This window comes from Bombina bombina, chromosome 8 (genome assembly GCF_027579735.1).
Source record: "Bombina bombina isolate aBomBom1 chromosome 8, aBomBom1.pri, whole genome shotgun sequence".
NCBI classification, from domain to species: domain Eukaryota; kingdom Metazoa; phylum Chordata; class Amphibia; order Anura; family Bombinatoridae; genus Bombina; species Bombina bombina.
In genome coordinates this window covers 28,246,866-28,261,871 of record NC_069506.1, presented here as the reverse complement: position 1 = coordinate 28,261,871, position 15,006 = coordinate 28,246,866, and the positions used below count along the sequence as shown (strand labels likewise).

Genomic DNA, 15,006 nt, shown 5'->3' with positions numbered 1-15,006 from the left:
TTTTCTGTATTTTAGTAAACATATGGAGTGATCAGACCAGGAGTATCTTTAAGCGGATAACCCTAGCTAAGTTTGTAATATCGACCATAAAGTAGTCAATACGGGAATGTCTATGATGTGGGTTAGAGTAAAAAGTGTATTCTTTGCGATTAGGATATGTTACTCTCCATGCATCATGTAGAGTTAGGTCTTTCATATGAGTTTTAACCGCATTTATCACTCTGTGCGGTACCGAGGAGGTATTGTTAGAATTATCTAGGTTAGGGTTCATCGTGAGGTTAAAGTCCCCCCCCCCCATAATTACAGCCCCTTTTGAGTTTTCCAGCACCAAGTTAGTTAAATGTTTAAAGAAATTATCTTGTTTTAAATTAGGTGCGTAGACATTTATTATGGTAACCAAAGAGTTATAAAGTTTCCCAACCAAAACTAGGTATCGCCAATTTTATCTGCAAATTTCTTGATCAAGGTACATTTCTTTTGATGAGGATACCCACTCCGTTTGTTTTGCTACTGTTTGATGCATAATATGTGTTACCAAATTTACAGGCAAATGTTTTAGGTTCCCTACCCCGAATAAAATGAGTTTCTTGCACAAAGATCATATCTCCTTTTTTTCTGTTTAAAGTCCCTTAGTGCTATATTCTGTTTATATTGGTTGTTTAGGCCCTTTGTATTGGCTGTGAGAAAAGTCAAGTTACTTATCATTTGTGCTGACGCTCTCATATTTTGAAAATTGTAAGGGAAGTAAATAGGGCAATGTGCTGACAACACCTATAGAAGACAAGGCTGTATTGCGTGGGAAGGTGTGGTGGCGTATAGTGTTGAGGAGAACTTGGGGAGAGACACACGTGGGCCTCTAGATTTTTGGGATAATGCATACATTCTGACTTTGATTTTAACTTTATAGTAAAACTAAAACAGGAACATTGAAAAAACATAACATTAAACTTTACCATTAGGCCTAAGCAGCCTATCATGGTATACACTGTGTTGAGGAGTTGGCTCAATACCACCCTCTTGACATGTTAGTGATAAAAAATAAATGGCAACAAGAGTATAACAACATCAGAAATGTTTTGCACTCACTGGCAACATACGTATAATATAGAAATAACAATAACCATAATAAATCTTATTTAGACGTTAAGATTGTGACCTATGTATGAACATGCTCTCATAAAGGCAATCAACACTAGGTAGAAAAAATTTCGTATCTGAGGGCATTGTCCCTAACAACATAATAACAGCCTAATAACAGTCTGTGGCAGAGTATCTGACAACCTTTATCTGGAAAAAAGGTTAATAGCCCCAGTCCCTGGCACAATCAGATATAATAGAGACATCTTACCCATGTCGACAGTCCATTGAAGGATTCACGTGGTTGCTCCTGCCCCGGGTGATTCTGAACCGACCGGGTCTTTGCTTTTTTTCCTTTTTGCTGACACTTGTGTCCACTTCTGTGAACAATCTTTTAGTTGGTGACGAAGTTTGGGGGACACAAGTTCCTCTGATTGGACGTCTGAAGGATGTGGCTACTGGAAGGTGAGGTTTAGTGCCTCGGACAGAGACGACAGATCCTGTTCATTGTTATAGGTAATCGTGCGACCCTCATGAGTTACATTCAGACTGAAGGGGAATCCCCACCTGTATTTGATATGATGATTCTGCAACACCTTTGTAATGAACCGGACCTCCTTTCTTCTTTGTACTGTGGATGGACTTAAGTCTAAGTAGACTTGGAGGTTATGGTCCAAGTATTGGATAGTGGATGTTGAGCGTGCAGCTTGCCATATTCTGTCTTTGTCTGAGTAACGTATGAAGCGAAGGATTATGTCTCTCGGCGGAGCGTTTGGAGGAGGAGGGGGGCACAGCGCTCTATGCGCTCTGACAAGTTCAAGGTCAGGTGTTTGTTGATCTTTTAACAGGAATTTAAAAAGACCTTGAAGGTAGGTATGAATATCTACATGTGAGACAGATTCTGGGACACCTCTTATCCTCATGTTGTTGCAATGCCCCCTATTGTCTAAATCCTCAACTTTGTCTTAAAGGGCTCCTATCTACGTATGTTGAACATTGGCGTGCGTGGTTATAGTATCAAATAAAGTATTTAGTGTTGAAAAAAGAGAAAAAATGACTGATCCTCACTCAGTTCATAACATATGAACTGAGTGAGGATCAGTCATTTTTTCTCTTTTTTCAATGCTTATACTCGAGTGGGTACAGGGACCCGCTTTCTGACTCACTCTTTATTCATAAGCACACAGTACCGCACTATTACCCTTTTGATTGCTGCCGACTGCTGTTCCTATTTAGCCTGCAACCTGTTCGGATTAATAACTCTGCCCACTGAGGACGTATCCGATTGGAGGAGCCGATCACATGGTCCCTGTTCTGTTGGGGGCCTAGGAGTTTGGAGTGGCCACGCTACTGCCGGGAGCATACTGCGGACGCAAGAAGCGTCTGAAGCAGTTCTTCTCCACGAGGACGAATGGAGCCAGCGCATCAAATGAAACAGCACTAGGGGTGAGTGAAACTCTGTGACGGCCCGTGCCGTGTGTTGTGAGACATTGTCCTGACAGGTCGGGTAGTGATTTACACCCGGGTGGCCCACTAAATAGTACCAGTCGCCTGGTCTGTGATAAATACAGAGGGTGATTAGGTTGGAGAGTGGTTGCCTTGAGGACAGTGCTGAATACAAGAAGGAAGTCTCACCTACCTAGGTTGCTGTGCTAATGTATACAGTTGATGATTCGCTATTTCCTAACGAGTGGCTATTGAGTTTGTTGATGAACACTAGTAACTGTCACCTCTCTGCTCATCTTTTTGTCTAAAGTATTTAGTGTGTCTTAAGATTCCTCCACACATTCGATCCTCTGCCCTATCTCATTAATATCCTTTTTCATATTTGCCAGATCCGTGGTAATAAGATCTTTTAGGCTGTCAAAATCAGCTTTGGTGGGGAGATTAGCTATGTCCACCTTTAACTGTAGAGCGTAATCCATTGTGATATCTGTTGTAGGTAATGGCAGGCTCCCCGGATTAGAAGGACCTTGAGAGGATGAGTCACTCCCGTTATGGCTGTTAGAGGAGCTTTGAAAAAAATTACTGAGGTTGGCAGAGCAGATTGATTTTTTGCTGCTTTATCCGCTTTAGATTTAGATGCCATGATTTTTTGCTGCTTTATCCGCTTTAGATTTAGATGCCATTTTATGTTGGGTACCGATAGCTTAATGTGACGTATAATGGAGCTAGGTATACTTGAAGTGTCACTAGAGAATTAGTTATGTCCCCTTATACGTGTCTCTGTAGATCCACCAACAGTTAGGGAGATGATAAAGGTGTGTAAATCCAGCAGCCGTAAGCTAAAATATTTCAGTGCTCCACTGATAGCTACCATATAAATCTGTTGTGTCAGACACCTATCAGTTAATTAGAGCCCCCACTATCAGTAATGCGATGCAGATGGTAACAAATAGAGTCAATAGGGTATATTGTGCATTAAATCATGTATATATCTCATTCACTGCGCCATGTGCGTCTCAGCTTTTTACTCTCACTATTACTGTGGAATGTGGGCCGCCATGCTGCCGCTGTATGTAACAGGATCTGAAAATGCGACTGAAGCGGATTACCTTCTTTATTATGTCCGGAGTAAGGTACTCGTCCCCTGTGGATAGTTATCAGAAGACCGTGAGATCTCTGACCTTTCAAGTACCAGGTTACTACCGAGCACTGCTTCCTGGCTCCCGTTCAGGCCCAGCCACCTTCTCAGAGGAAAAGCGATCCACACTCTTTTTTAGCGCATCCTGGTGATTAAAATTATCACCATTGCGCGTGTGAGACTTTCTCACCTCGAAACCTGCCTTTGGTTAGGGTGCCAACTTTCGTCACCTTCTAGTAATAGCCAAGAGAGTAAGGCATAAGCTCGGAGTTTCACGTACTAGCGGCCATTCACCCGCACGGCCAGGCTCCGCCCCCCAGTTGCAATTCAGCTTTTAACCGCTTTTATACTTTCTTTTTAAAAAAAAATGGGTGATAGAATATTTCTCTTGCAAGGTGTATCCAGTTCACGGATTCATCCTTACTTGTGGGATATTCTCATTCCCTACAGGAAGTGGCAAAGAGAGCACACAGCAAAGCTGTCCATATAGCTCCCCCTCTGACTCCGCCCCCCAGTCATTCTCTTTGCCGCTCTAACAAGTAGCATCTCCACGGGAGGGTAAAGTGAATGTGGTGTTAGAAAATATTTGTTCAACAAGGTTTCCTTCTCCAACCTATTGCCTGCATTATTCCTGTAACTACTGCAGCGGCTTTCTGGTTTGAGGCGCTGGAGGAGTCGCTCCAGACGGAGACCTCATATGACGAAATTATGGATAGAATTAAGGCTCTAAAGCTGGCTAATTCTTTTATCACAGATGCCGCTTTGCAATTAGCTAAGTTAGCGGCGAAAAATTCTGGTTTTGCCATCATGGCACGCAGAGCGCTTTGGCTTAAATCATGGTCGGCCGATGTGTCGTCTAAAACAAAGTTACTGAATATTCCTTTCAAGGGAAAGACCCTTTTCGGGCCCGAGTTGAAAGAGATTATTTCGGATATCACTGGGGGAAAGGGCCATGAACTCCCGCAAGATAGGCCTTTTAAGGCTAAAAACTAGGCTAATTTTCGTTCCTTTTGCAAATTCAGGAGCGGTCCTGCTTCAACCTCTGCGACCACAAAGCAAGAGGGTAACTCTTCACAGCCCAAGGCAACCTGGAAGCCTTTGCAGGGCTGGAACAAGGGTAAACAGGCCAAGAAGCCTGCAGCTGCTACTAAGACAGCATGAAGGGGTAGCCCCCGATCCGGGACCGGATCTGGTAGGGGGCAGACTCTCTCTCTTTGCTCAGGCTTGGGCAAGAGATGTTCCCGATCCCTGGGCATTAGAGATAGTTGCTCAGGGATATCTTCTAGAATTCAAGGACTCTCCTCCAAGGGGAAGGTTCCACATTTCTCGTCTGTCTACAGACCAGACAAAGAAAGAGGCGTTCTTACGCTGTGTAGAAGATATACTCCAGATGGGAGTGATATATCCAGTCCCAATTACAGAACAAGGACTGGGTTTTTACTCAAACCTGTTTGTGGTTCCCAAAAAGGAAGGAACTTTCAGACCAATCCTGGATCTAAAAATTCTAAACAAATTCCTCAGAGTTCCATCTTTCAAGATGGAGACCATTCGGACAATCTTACCGATGATCCAGGAAGGTCAATATATGACAACCGTGGATCTAAAGGATGCGTACCTTCATATTCCTATCCACAAAGATCACCATCAGTTCCTAAGGTTCGCTTTTCTGGATAAGCATTACCAGTTCGTGGCCCTTCCCTTCGGGTTGGCCACCGCTCCCAGAATTTTCACAAAGGTGCTAGGGTCCCTTCTAGCGGTACTAAGACCGCGGGGCATTGCAGTAGCACCCTATCTGGACGACATCTTAATACAGGCGTCGTCTTTTCCCAGAGCCAAGGCTCATACGGATATTGTTCTGGCCTTTCTAAGGTCTCACGGGTGGAAGGTGAACACCGAAAAAAGTTCTCTGTCCCCGCTCACAAGGGTTCCCTTCCTGGGAACATTAATAGACTCGGTAGAAATGAAAATATTTCTGACGGAGGTCAGAAGGTTAAAGCTTCTAAGTTCTTGCCGAGCTCTTCATTCCATTCCTCGGCCATCTGTATCTCAGTGCATGGAGGTAATCGGATTAATGGTAGCAGCAATGGACGTAGTCCCTTTTGCTCAAATTCATCTCAGGCCACTGCAATTGTGCATGCTCAAACAGTGGAATGGGGATTATGCAGATTTGTCTCCTCAAATCCAACTGGACCAGAAAACCAGAGATTCTCTTCTCTGGTGGTTGTCTCAGTATCACCTGTCTCAGGGAATGTGCTTCCGCAGACCTGAGTGGATCATTGTAACGACCGACGCCAGTCTGTTAGGCTGGGGCGCGGTCTGGGGCTCCCTGAAAGCTCAGGGTCTTTGGTCTCGGGAAGAGTCTCTTCTCCCGATAAACGTGGGTTCTCTGAATCAGTCATAGATACTCTGATCCAAGCTAGAAAACCTGTCACCAGGAATATTTACCATAAGATATGGCGGAAATATCTTTGTTGGTGTGAATCCAAGGGTTACTCGTGGAGTAAGATTAGGATTCCAAGGATATTGTCTTTTCTCCAAGAAGGATTGGAGAAAGGTTTATCAGCTAGTTCCTTAAAGGGGCAGCTATCCGCTCTGTCTATCCTTTTACACAAGCGTCTGGCAGAAGTACCAGATGTTCAAGCGTTTGTACAGGCGTTAGTCAGAATCAAGCCTGTCTATAAACCTGTAGCTCCTCCATGGAGTCTAAATTTAGTTCTTTCAGTTCTTCAAGGGGTTCCGTTTGAACCTTTACATTCCATAGATATTAAGTTATTATCTTGGAAAGTTTTGTTTTTGGTAGCTATATCTTCTGCTCGAAGAGTTTCAGAATTGTCTGCTTTGCAGTGTAATTCACCCTATCTGGTGTTCCATGCAGATAAGGTAGTTTTGCGTACCAAACCTCGTTTTCTTCCTAAAGTTGTTTCTAATAAGAACATTAACCAGGAAATCATTGTTCCTTCTCTGTGTCCTAATCCAGCTTCTAAGAAGGAACAGCTTTTACACAATCTTGATGTGGTTCGTGCTTTGAAATTCTATTTACAAGCAACTAAGGATTTCAGACAAACATCATCTTTGTTTGTTGTCTATTCTGGTAAGAGGAGAGGTCAAAAAGCGACAGCTACCTCTCTTGAAAAAGCATCATCCGATTGGCTTATGAGACTGCTGGGCAGCAGCCTCCTGAACGAATTACAGATCATTCCACCAGAGCTGTGGCTTCCACTTGGGCCTTCAAGAATGAGGCTTCCGTTGAACAGATTTGTAAGGCAGCGACTTGGTCTTCACTGCATACTTTTGCCAAATTTTACAAATTCAATACTTTTGCTTCTTCGGAGGCTATTTTTGGGAGAAAGGTTTTGCAAGCAGTGGTGCCTTCCGTTTAGGTTACCTGTCTTGTTCCCTCCATCCGTGTCCTAAAGCTTTGGTATTGGTATCCCACAAGTAAGGATGAATCCGTGGACTGGATACACCTTGCAAGAGAAAACAGAATTTATGCTTACCTGATAAATTACTTTCTCTTGCGGTGTATCCAGTCCACGGCCCGCCCTGGCAATTAAGTCAGGTTAAAATTTCTTGTTTAAACTACAGTCACCACTGCACCCTATGGTTTCTCCTTTTTCTCCTAACCGTCGGTCGAATGACTGGGGGGCGGAGCCAGAGGGGGAGCTATATGGACAGCTTTGCTGTGTGCTCTCTTTGCCACTTCCTGTAGGGAATGAGAATATCCCACAAGTAAGGATGAATCCGTGGACTGGATACACCGCAAGAGAAAGTAATTTATCAGGTAAGCATAAATTCTGTTTTTTCAAAACAATGCCTCTTTAATAAGGATAAAGCACAACTGAGACTAATTCTTTACTTTTGACAGCAATAAACTCAGTCATACTGAAAGCACCTTGTCAAAGTCGCAAACATGAAGCAGGAAGACAACACTTGCAGTCAGTATTTATCAAGCAGTGGTCATGAGACCGCTGCTTCCCTACCCTCTTCTCCACCTCTTAGGTAGAGAATTTCATTCTCCCCGGTCTCGTCTGACCGGGGAGATTGACAGCTCCTGCCTGTGTGTGATTGGCTGTGCATGCAAAATAGTACTTGTGTGTAATGTTAAATTCCGGCAGCGGATTGCTGCCCGCCACAGGAGTGCTCGGGCGGACAGAGGCGAATATGTATGCCCCTGTCCGCCCTTGCTTGAAATCGAGCCCTATGTGTCATAGTAAGTAGTCTTTTTTTTTTTTTATTTAGCTACTCTAGCAGGATATAGTTTGCACGGAAAAACTACACCACAGTTATATATGTCTCCACATATTTTTATTGTGTTTAAATGGTGCAGTGTATACCTTATTTAAAACAGGTTAGCGTTTATGAAGAAAATTATTTAGGCATAAACGTAATGCATTAGAAATAACTGAAATCGTTACACTTATTACACAATAAGTGTATTGAAGAAATGAGACTTTCAGTTTACTTCTCTTATCACTTTGTTCTCTTGGTATCTTTTGTTACAAAAGGACACTAAAGTAGGAATAGGAGCTAGCTGGACGTATACGCCTTTTGTCATTGGCTTACTATATGTGTTCAACTAGCTCCCAGTACACTGCTGCTCTAGAACGAACTAACTAATGGGCGTTAAACACATAGTTCTATACAAATAAAAGTGCAATAAAAATGTTCCTATATATTGAAGCATTTTCTTTTTTACGCCTCTGCAAGAGTCTGTGTATGTCCGATAACAGGCAGTGAATTTGATGTACATTAAAATACACTCTGTATGACTGATGTCACCTGTATATCAATAAAAAAGCTAAAGTAAGAAAACAAACATCTGAGAGACATAAAAGAAACCACATATTTCAGATACCAGCTGACCATAAGGCAGTTTATTGTGCAAATGTAACAACTTGTGATATGGCATTATGGTTAAAGAACAAAAAGTCTGGTGGGTGTTTTACCATATGATAAAACTACCAGATCCTCTGCAGTCAGTTAACAATCCACAACGTTTTGGACCAGTGAATATACTGGTGAAATCCTTACATTTACTTTATACAGTAAGTTCAAAAATGTTTTCAGGATAGGACCTATACTAAAATTGCCATACGCATGGAACAACAATACACAACAGCAGTACAGTGAGTACTTAGAATGGCACCCACCTAAGGCAGTGGAATTGCATTTCTAGAGATTGTGGCTGGAAATGCTGGAATTATAGAACTGAATGTTCTGAATTCAAATTAAAGAGTTGTTCACAAATAGACATCTTCTGAACGTGCTACTTTAGAAGATCCATTCAACATATTTTGGAAAGATCTTGGATTTATTTCTGACAAATGGCAGTCTCTGTTTTCAGAAACAGTTAAAAACCAGAAAAATATACTTTTTTGAAGGCATGTTGCTTAGAGAGCAAGTGTCTGTTCCTATGCAGTGGTCAAAATGGCTCAACGCCAGTTGGGTACTTGTTCTTCTTGCGTTTGCTTTTGGCTGTAGGAGTGGTGAGTTCTAGTGACTCAAGGCGAAAAGGCCGAGGTAGGGGCATGTCCATCCCTTGAATAGGTGAAACAGAGCTTATGCTTGTAGTCAAGACTGGAGATGTGTTGATAGGGCCACCATATGCCTGGGAAGTGTTATGCAAAGCTACAAATGGAGGGGGGAAACAGTTGATTAATTTGGATCAAATTATTTATAAAAAAAAATTCCAATAAATTAACGGTGTAATTACAAAGGACAATCTGGGAACAAAAAAAACGGAGAGAGCCCTTTTTAGAACAGCATAATGTCTACAATATCTATCTCGCTATATATATATATATATATATATATATATATATATATATATATATATATATATATAAAATAAAGAAAAATCTAATATATAGGAGCTAACGCTTTATAAAACATTATCACAAAAGGTGTGTCTATTAATACATACAGTACATGTAATCTTTAAAAATAAACTAAACTCTACAACACAAGACAATGGTTTAAAATAGATTTCGGAGAAAAAAAATCACTGTAAGCATAACGTTTCTAACAAATCCCAAACACCAGTTAACACTATGGGGGTAGTTATCAAGCCGTCAACCTCAAATACGCTGGAATTCCGCAGCGTATTTGTGGCGAGGCTGATTCGCCTTAGTTATCAAGCCCTAGATACCGGCAAAAGTAGAATTTAGTGACGTAAGCTTCGATCCGCCGGGCAAAGTCCGACACAGATCGATTCGTACGTCACTACAGATGTTCCGCACACAAGTGCGGCACAATCTGACTACTTTTGCTAGTTATCAAAAAACTAGCAGGTACGCTCGGCATTTTTCCGGCCCAGCGTACCTGGTTTTCAATCCGCCGCCCTGGAGGCAGCGGATCCCATAGGAATCAATGGGAGTCTGACCATAGCGAAAGTTCATGTTCGCTGCTGCCAGACATCCCATTGATTCCTATGAGAGATGTCTACACCTAACACCCTAACATGTACCCCGAGTCTAAACACCCCTAATCTGCCCCCCCTACACCGCCACAACTAAATAAATGTATTACCCCCTAGCCCACCGCAAGCTATAATAAATATGTTAACTCCTAAATCGCCGCTCCCGGTCCCCGCCGCAACTATAATATATGTATTAACCCCTAAACCGCCGCTCCCAGACCCCGCCGCCACCTACATGATACCTATTAACCCCTATACCGTCGCCCTCTATAATAAAGTTATTAACCCCTATCCTGCCGATCCCGGACCTCGCCGCAACTAAATAAATAGTTTAACCCCTAAACCGCCGCTCCCAGACCCGCCGCCACCTACATGATACATATTAACCCCTATCCTGCCCCCCCTATACCGTCGCCACCTATAATAAATGTATTAACCCCTATCCTTCCCCCCACTACACCGCCGCCACTGCCACTATAATAAAATTATTAACCCCTAAACCTAAGTCTAACCCTAACACCCCCCTAACTTAAATATTAATTAAATAAATCTAAATAATATTTATCTTATTAAATAAATTAATCCTATTTAAAACTAAATACTTACCTTTAAAATAAACCCTAATATAGCTACAATATAAATAATAATTATATTGTAGCTATCTTAGGATTTATTTTTAGTTTACAGGCATCTTTCAATTTATTTTAACTAGGTACAATAGCTATTAAATAGTTTTTAACTATTTAATAGCTACCTAGCTAAAATAAAGATAAATTTACCTGTAAAATAAAAACTAACCTAAGTTACAATTACACCTAACACTACACTATAATTAAATAAATTATTTATATTTAAAACTAAATACTTACCTGTAAAATAAACCCTAAGATAGCTACAATATAATTAATAATTACATTGTAGCTATTTTAGGATTTATATTTATTTTACAGGTAACTTGGTATTTATTTTTGCTAGTTAGAATAGTTATTAAATAGTTATTAACTATTTAATAACTACCTAGCTAAAAGAAATACCAAATTACCTGTAAAATAAATCCTAACCTAAGTTACAATTAAACCTAACACTACACTATCATTAAATTAATTAAATAAATTAACTACAATTAAATACAATTAAATAAACTAACAAAATAAAAAAAGCTAAGTTACAAAAAATAAAAAAAATAAGTTACAAACATTTAAAAAATATTACAACAATTTTAAGCTACTTACACCTAATCTAAGCCCCCTAATAAAATAACAAACCCCCCAAAATAAAAAAATTCCCTACCCTATTCTAAATTAAAAAGTTCAAAGCTCTTTTACCTTACCAGCCCTTAAAAGGGCCTTTTGCGGGGCATGCCCCAAAGAATTCAGCTCTTTTGCCTGTAAAAGAAAAATACAACCCCCCCCAACATTAAAACCCACCACCCACATACCCCTAATCTAACCCAAACCCCCCTTAAAAAAAAACTAACACTACCCCCCTGAAGATCATCCTACCTTGAGTCGTCTTCACTCAGCCGAGCCACCTATGGAACCGAAGAGGAGATCCGGAGCGGCAGAAGTCATCATCCAAGGTGCGCTGAAGAAATCTTCCATCCGGGCTGATAGGATTCTATCAGCCGATCGGAATTAAGGTAGGAAAAATCTGATTGGCTGATTGAATCAGCCAATCAGATTGAAGTTCAATCCGATTGGCTGATCCAATAAGCCAATCAGATTGAGCTCGCATTCTATTGGCTGATCGGAACAGCCAATAGAATGCAAGCTCAATCTGATTGGCTGATTGGATCAGATTTTTCCTACCTTAATTCCGATTGGCTGATAGAATCCTATCAGCCAATCGGAATTGAAGGGACGCCATCTTGGATGACGTCCCTTAAAGGAATATCCATTCGTCGGTAGTCATCGGGAAGAAGAAAATGGCTCCGCGTCGGCTCATCTGAAGATGGCTCCGCTCCGGATGGATGAAGATTGAAGACGCCGCTTGGAAGATGACTTCATCGGATGGAAGATTTCTTCAGCGCCCCTTGGATGATGACTTCTTCCGCTCCGGATCTCCTCTTCGGTTCCATCGGTGGCTCGGCTGAGTGAAGACGACTCAAGGTAGGATGATCTTCAGGGGGGTAGTGTTAGTTTTTTTTAAGGGGGTTTGGGTTAGATTAGGGGTATGTGGGTGGTGGGTTTTAATGTTGGGGGGGGGGGTTGTATTTTTCTTTTACAGGCAAAAGAGCTGAATTCTTTGGGGCATGCCCCGCAAAAGGCCCTTTTAAGGGCTGGTAAGGTAAAAGAGCTTTGAACTTTTTAATTTAGAATAGGGTAGGGAATTTTTTTATTTTGGGGGGGTTTGTTATTTTATTAGGGGGCTTAGATTAGGTGTAAGTAGCTTAAAATTGTAATATTTTTTAATGTTTGTAACTTATTTTTTTTATTTTTTGTAACTTAGCTTTTTTTTATTTTTTGTAATTTAGTTAGTTTATTTAATTGTAGTTATTTGTAGTTAATTTATTTAATTAATTTAATGATAGTGTAGTGTTAGGTTTAATTGTAACTTAGGTTAGGATTTATTTTACAGGTAATTTGGTATTTCTTTTAGCTAGGTAGTTATTAAATAGTTAATAACTATTTAATAACTATTCTAACTAGCTAAAATAAATACCAAGTTACCAGTAAAATAAATATAAATCCTAAATAGCTACAATGTAATTATTAATTACATTGTAGCTATCTTAGGGTTTATTTTACAGGTAAGTATTTAGTTTTAAATAGAAATAATTTATTAAATTATAGTGTAGTGTTAGGTGTAATTGTAACTTAGGTTAGTTTTTATTTTACATGTTAATTTCTCTTTATTTTAATAGGTAGCTATTAAATAGTTAATAACTATTTAATAGCTATTGTACCTAGTTAAAATAAATTGAAAGATGCCTGTAAAATAAAAATAAATCCTAAGATAGCTACAATATAATTATTATTTATATTGTAGCTATATTAGGGTTTATTTTAAAGGTAAGTATTTAGTTTTAAATAGGATTAATTTAGTTAATAAGAGAAATATTATTTAGATGTATTTAATTAATATTTAAGTTAGGGGGGTGTTAGGGTTAGTGTTAGACTTAGGTTTAGGGGTTAATAATTTTATTACAGTGGCGGCGGTGTAGGGGGGGGCAGGATAGGGGTTAATACATTTATTATAGGTGGTGACGGTGTAGGGGGGGCAGATTAGGGGTTAATAAGTTTAATATAGGTTGTGACGGGGTCCGGGAGCGGCGGTTTAGGGGTTAATACATTTATTTAGTTGCGGCGAGGTCCGGGATCAGCAGGATAGGGGTTAATAACTTTATTATAGAGGGCGGCGGTTTAGGGGTTAGTAACTTTATTTAGTTGCGGGGGGCTCCGGGGGCGCCGGTATAGGGGGTAGAACAGTGTAGTTAGTGTGGGTGCTTAGTGACAGGCTAGCAATAAAGCTGGGAAAAAGCCGAAGAGCAGCGAGATCGGATGAGTGATAACTATCACAGTCCGCTGCTCATCGCCCCATACTTGGTGCGCGGCTTTTTGACAGCTTTATTGATAACTTAAGCGAAATTTTGCAGGTCCGCGGCGGCGATGGTAGGCGAGCTTAGGCGGGTGTATTGGGCCGGTGAAGGCAGGTAAGTAGACACGTTGATAACTAGGCCTCTATGGAGCTGAATTATTTTTGCTTTTATGATTGATCAATCAGTCACCAAGAACAGGGAATAACACATGTTTATGAAACCTTGGCATCAGACCCATATTTATATGTATTTTTTTTTAAATATAAGTAGGTAGGGCAATCAGCAATATAAAAAAGTGTAGTTCCAGCCTTACGTTTTACATCAGAATCTAAGGGAATAAGACAATGTTTTGGGCCTGCTAGTAAGGGTTTGAAACATCTGTATTCCCTTGGACCATGATGTAAATAAATAAAGGTCCCTTAAAAAAAAGAAAGGCTGGAATTACACTATTATATCGTATGATTTCATTACTTTGGCACTTATAACTAATTAACTTGCAGTCTGCCTCTGGGCCATTATACGGCTTGTTTCTTCTTTTTTTTTTGTCTGCAATTGTAGCACTTAATTATTATTATTAGGGGCCCATCCTATATATCAGCAATTTAATTGTTGCTCTCATGAAACATGTTTGGCTCGCATTGAGGCATTGCACAAGCTGCTCCCAAATGTACCATCTACAGTACTTTCCGCCAGCATTTTTCTATAAATTTCACCTCACAAACCACGTGAGCTTTACTAAACAGGGATTGCATTTTATGGATGTTTGCAATACCAATAAATAATTTTTTATACTGTTTCTGAGTGCTCTCTTATCTGGTGCATGGACCAACACTTACAGGTTTATATGCGTTCACACATCGTCAAATAAGCTGCAGTTATATTTGTGGTTTACTACAATAAAAAAAAAACTATACGTTTTACACAAAATAATTATTTTTCGTATACTTATAGACAGATACATATATATTGTATAAGCAAATGTACATTTTTGTGCAGTAATCTCTTACCAATACTTTTCATGGGATCAGCACTCAAGATCTGGCTGGCTCGCTTTGATTTAAAGTAATTGCTGGCTATGTTTTCACTGTCACTTCGGCTGAGCATTAATTTGTAACGATCCTCTTCCTGCAGCGGTAGAAATAATTGGTTAGGTTGGTGCAGCTGCCCTTCCCCAGCACGAGTAAGGATATGTATGAGATTAGTGGCAGTAGTTGGGTCCCTGAGACAGCAAAAGTATAATTGAACATACACTCATATACAGGGAGTGCAGAATTATTAGGCAAGTTGTATTTTTGAGGATTAATTTTATTATTGAACAACAACCATGTTCTCAATGAACCCAAAAAACTCATTAATATCAAAGCTAAATAGTTTTGGAAGTAGTTTGTT

General features: G+C 40.2%; 1 protein-coding gene across 1 annotated transcript in view; it reads right to left on the bottom strand.

Moving 5' to 3' along the window:
- Window positions 1–8,506: 8,506 nt before the first annotated feature.
- KIF17 (kinesin family member 17) overlaps window positions 8,507–15,006 on the bottom strand; it is a 53,270-nt gene continuing 46,770 nt past the window's right edge. Inside the window, exons 14-15 of the mRNA XM_053689847.1 lie at window positions 14,625–14,742; window positions 8,507–9,289 (exon numbers count right to left, since the gene is read on the bottom strand). Coding sequence (XP_053545822.1) covers window positions 9,084–9,289; window positions 14,625–14,742 — 324 coding nt within the window. The 3' untranslated portion in view covers window positions 8,507–9,083. The remainder of the gene's footprint in view (window positions 9,290–14,624; window positions 14,743–15,006) is intronic.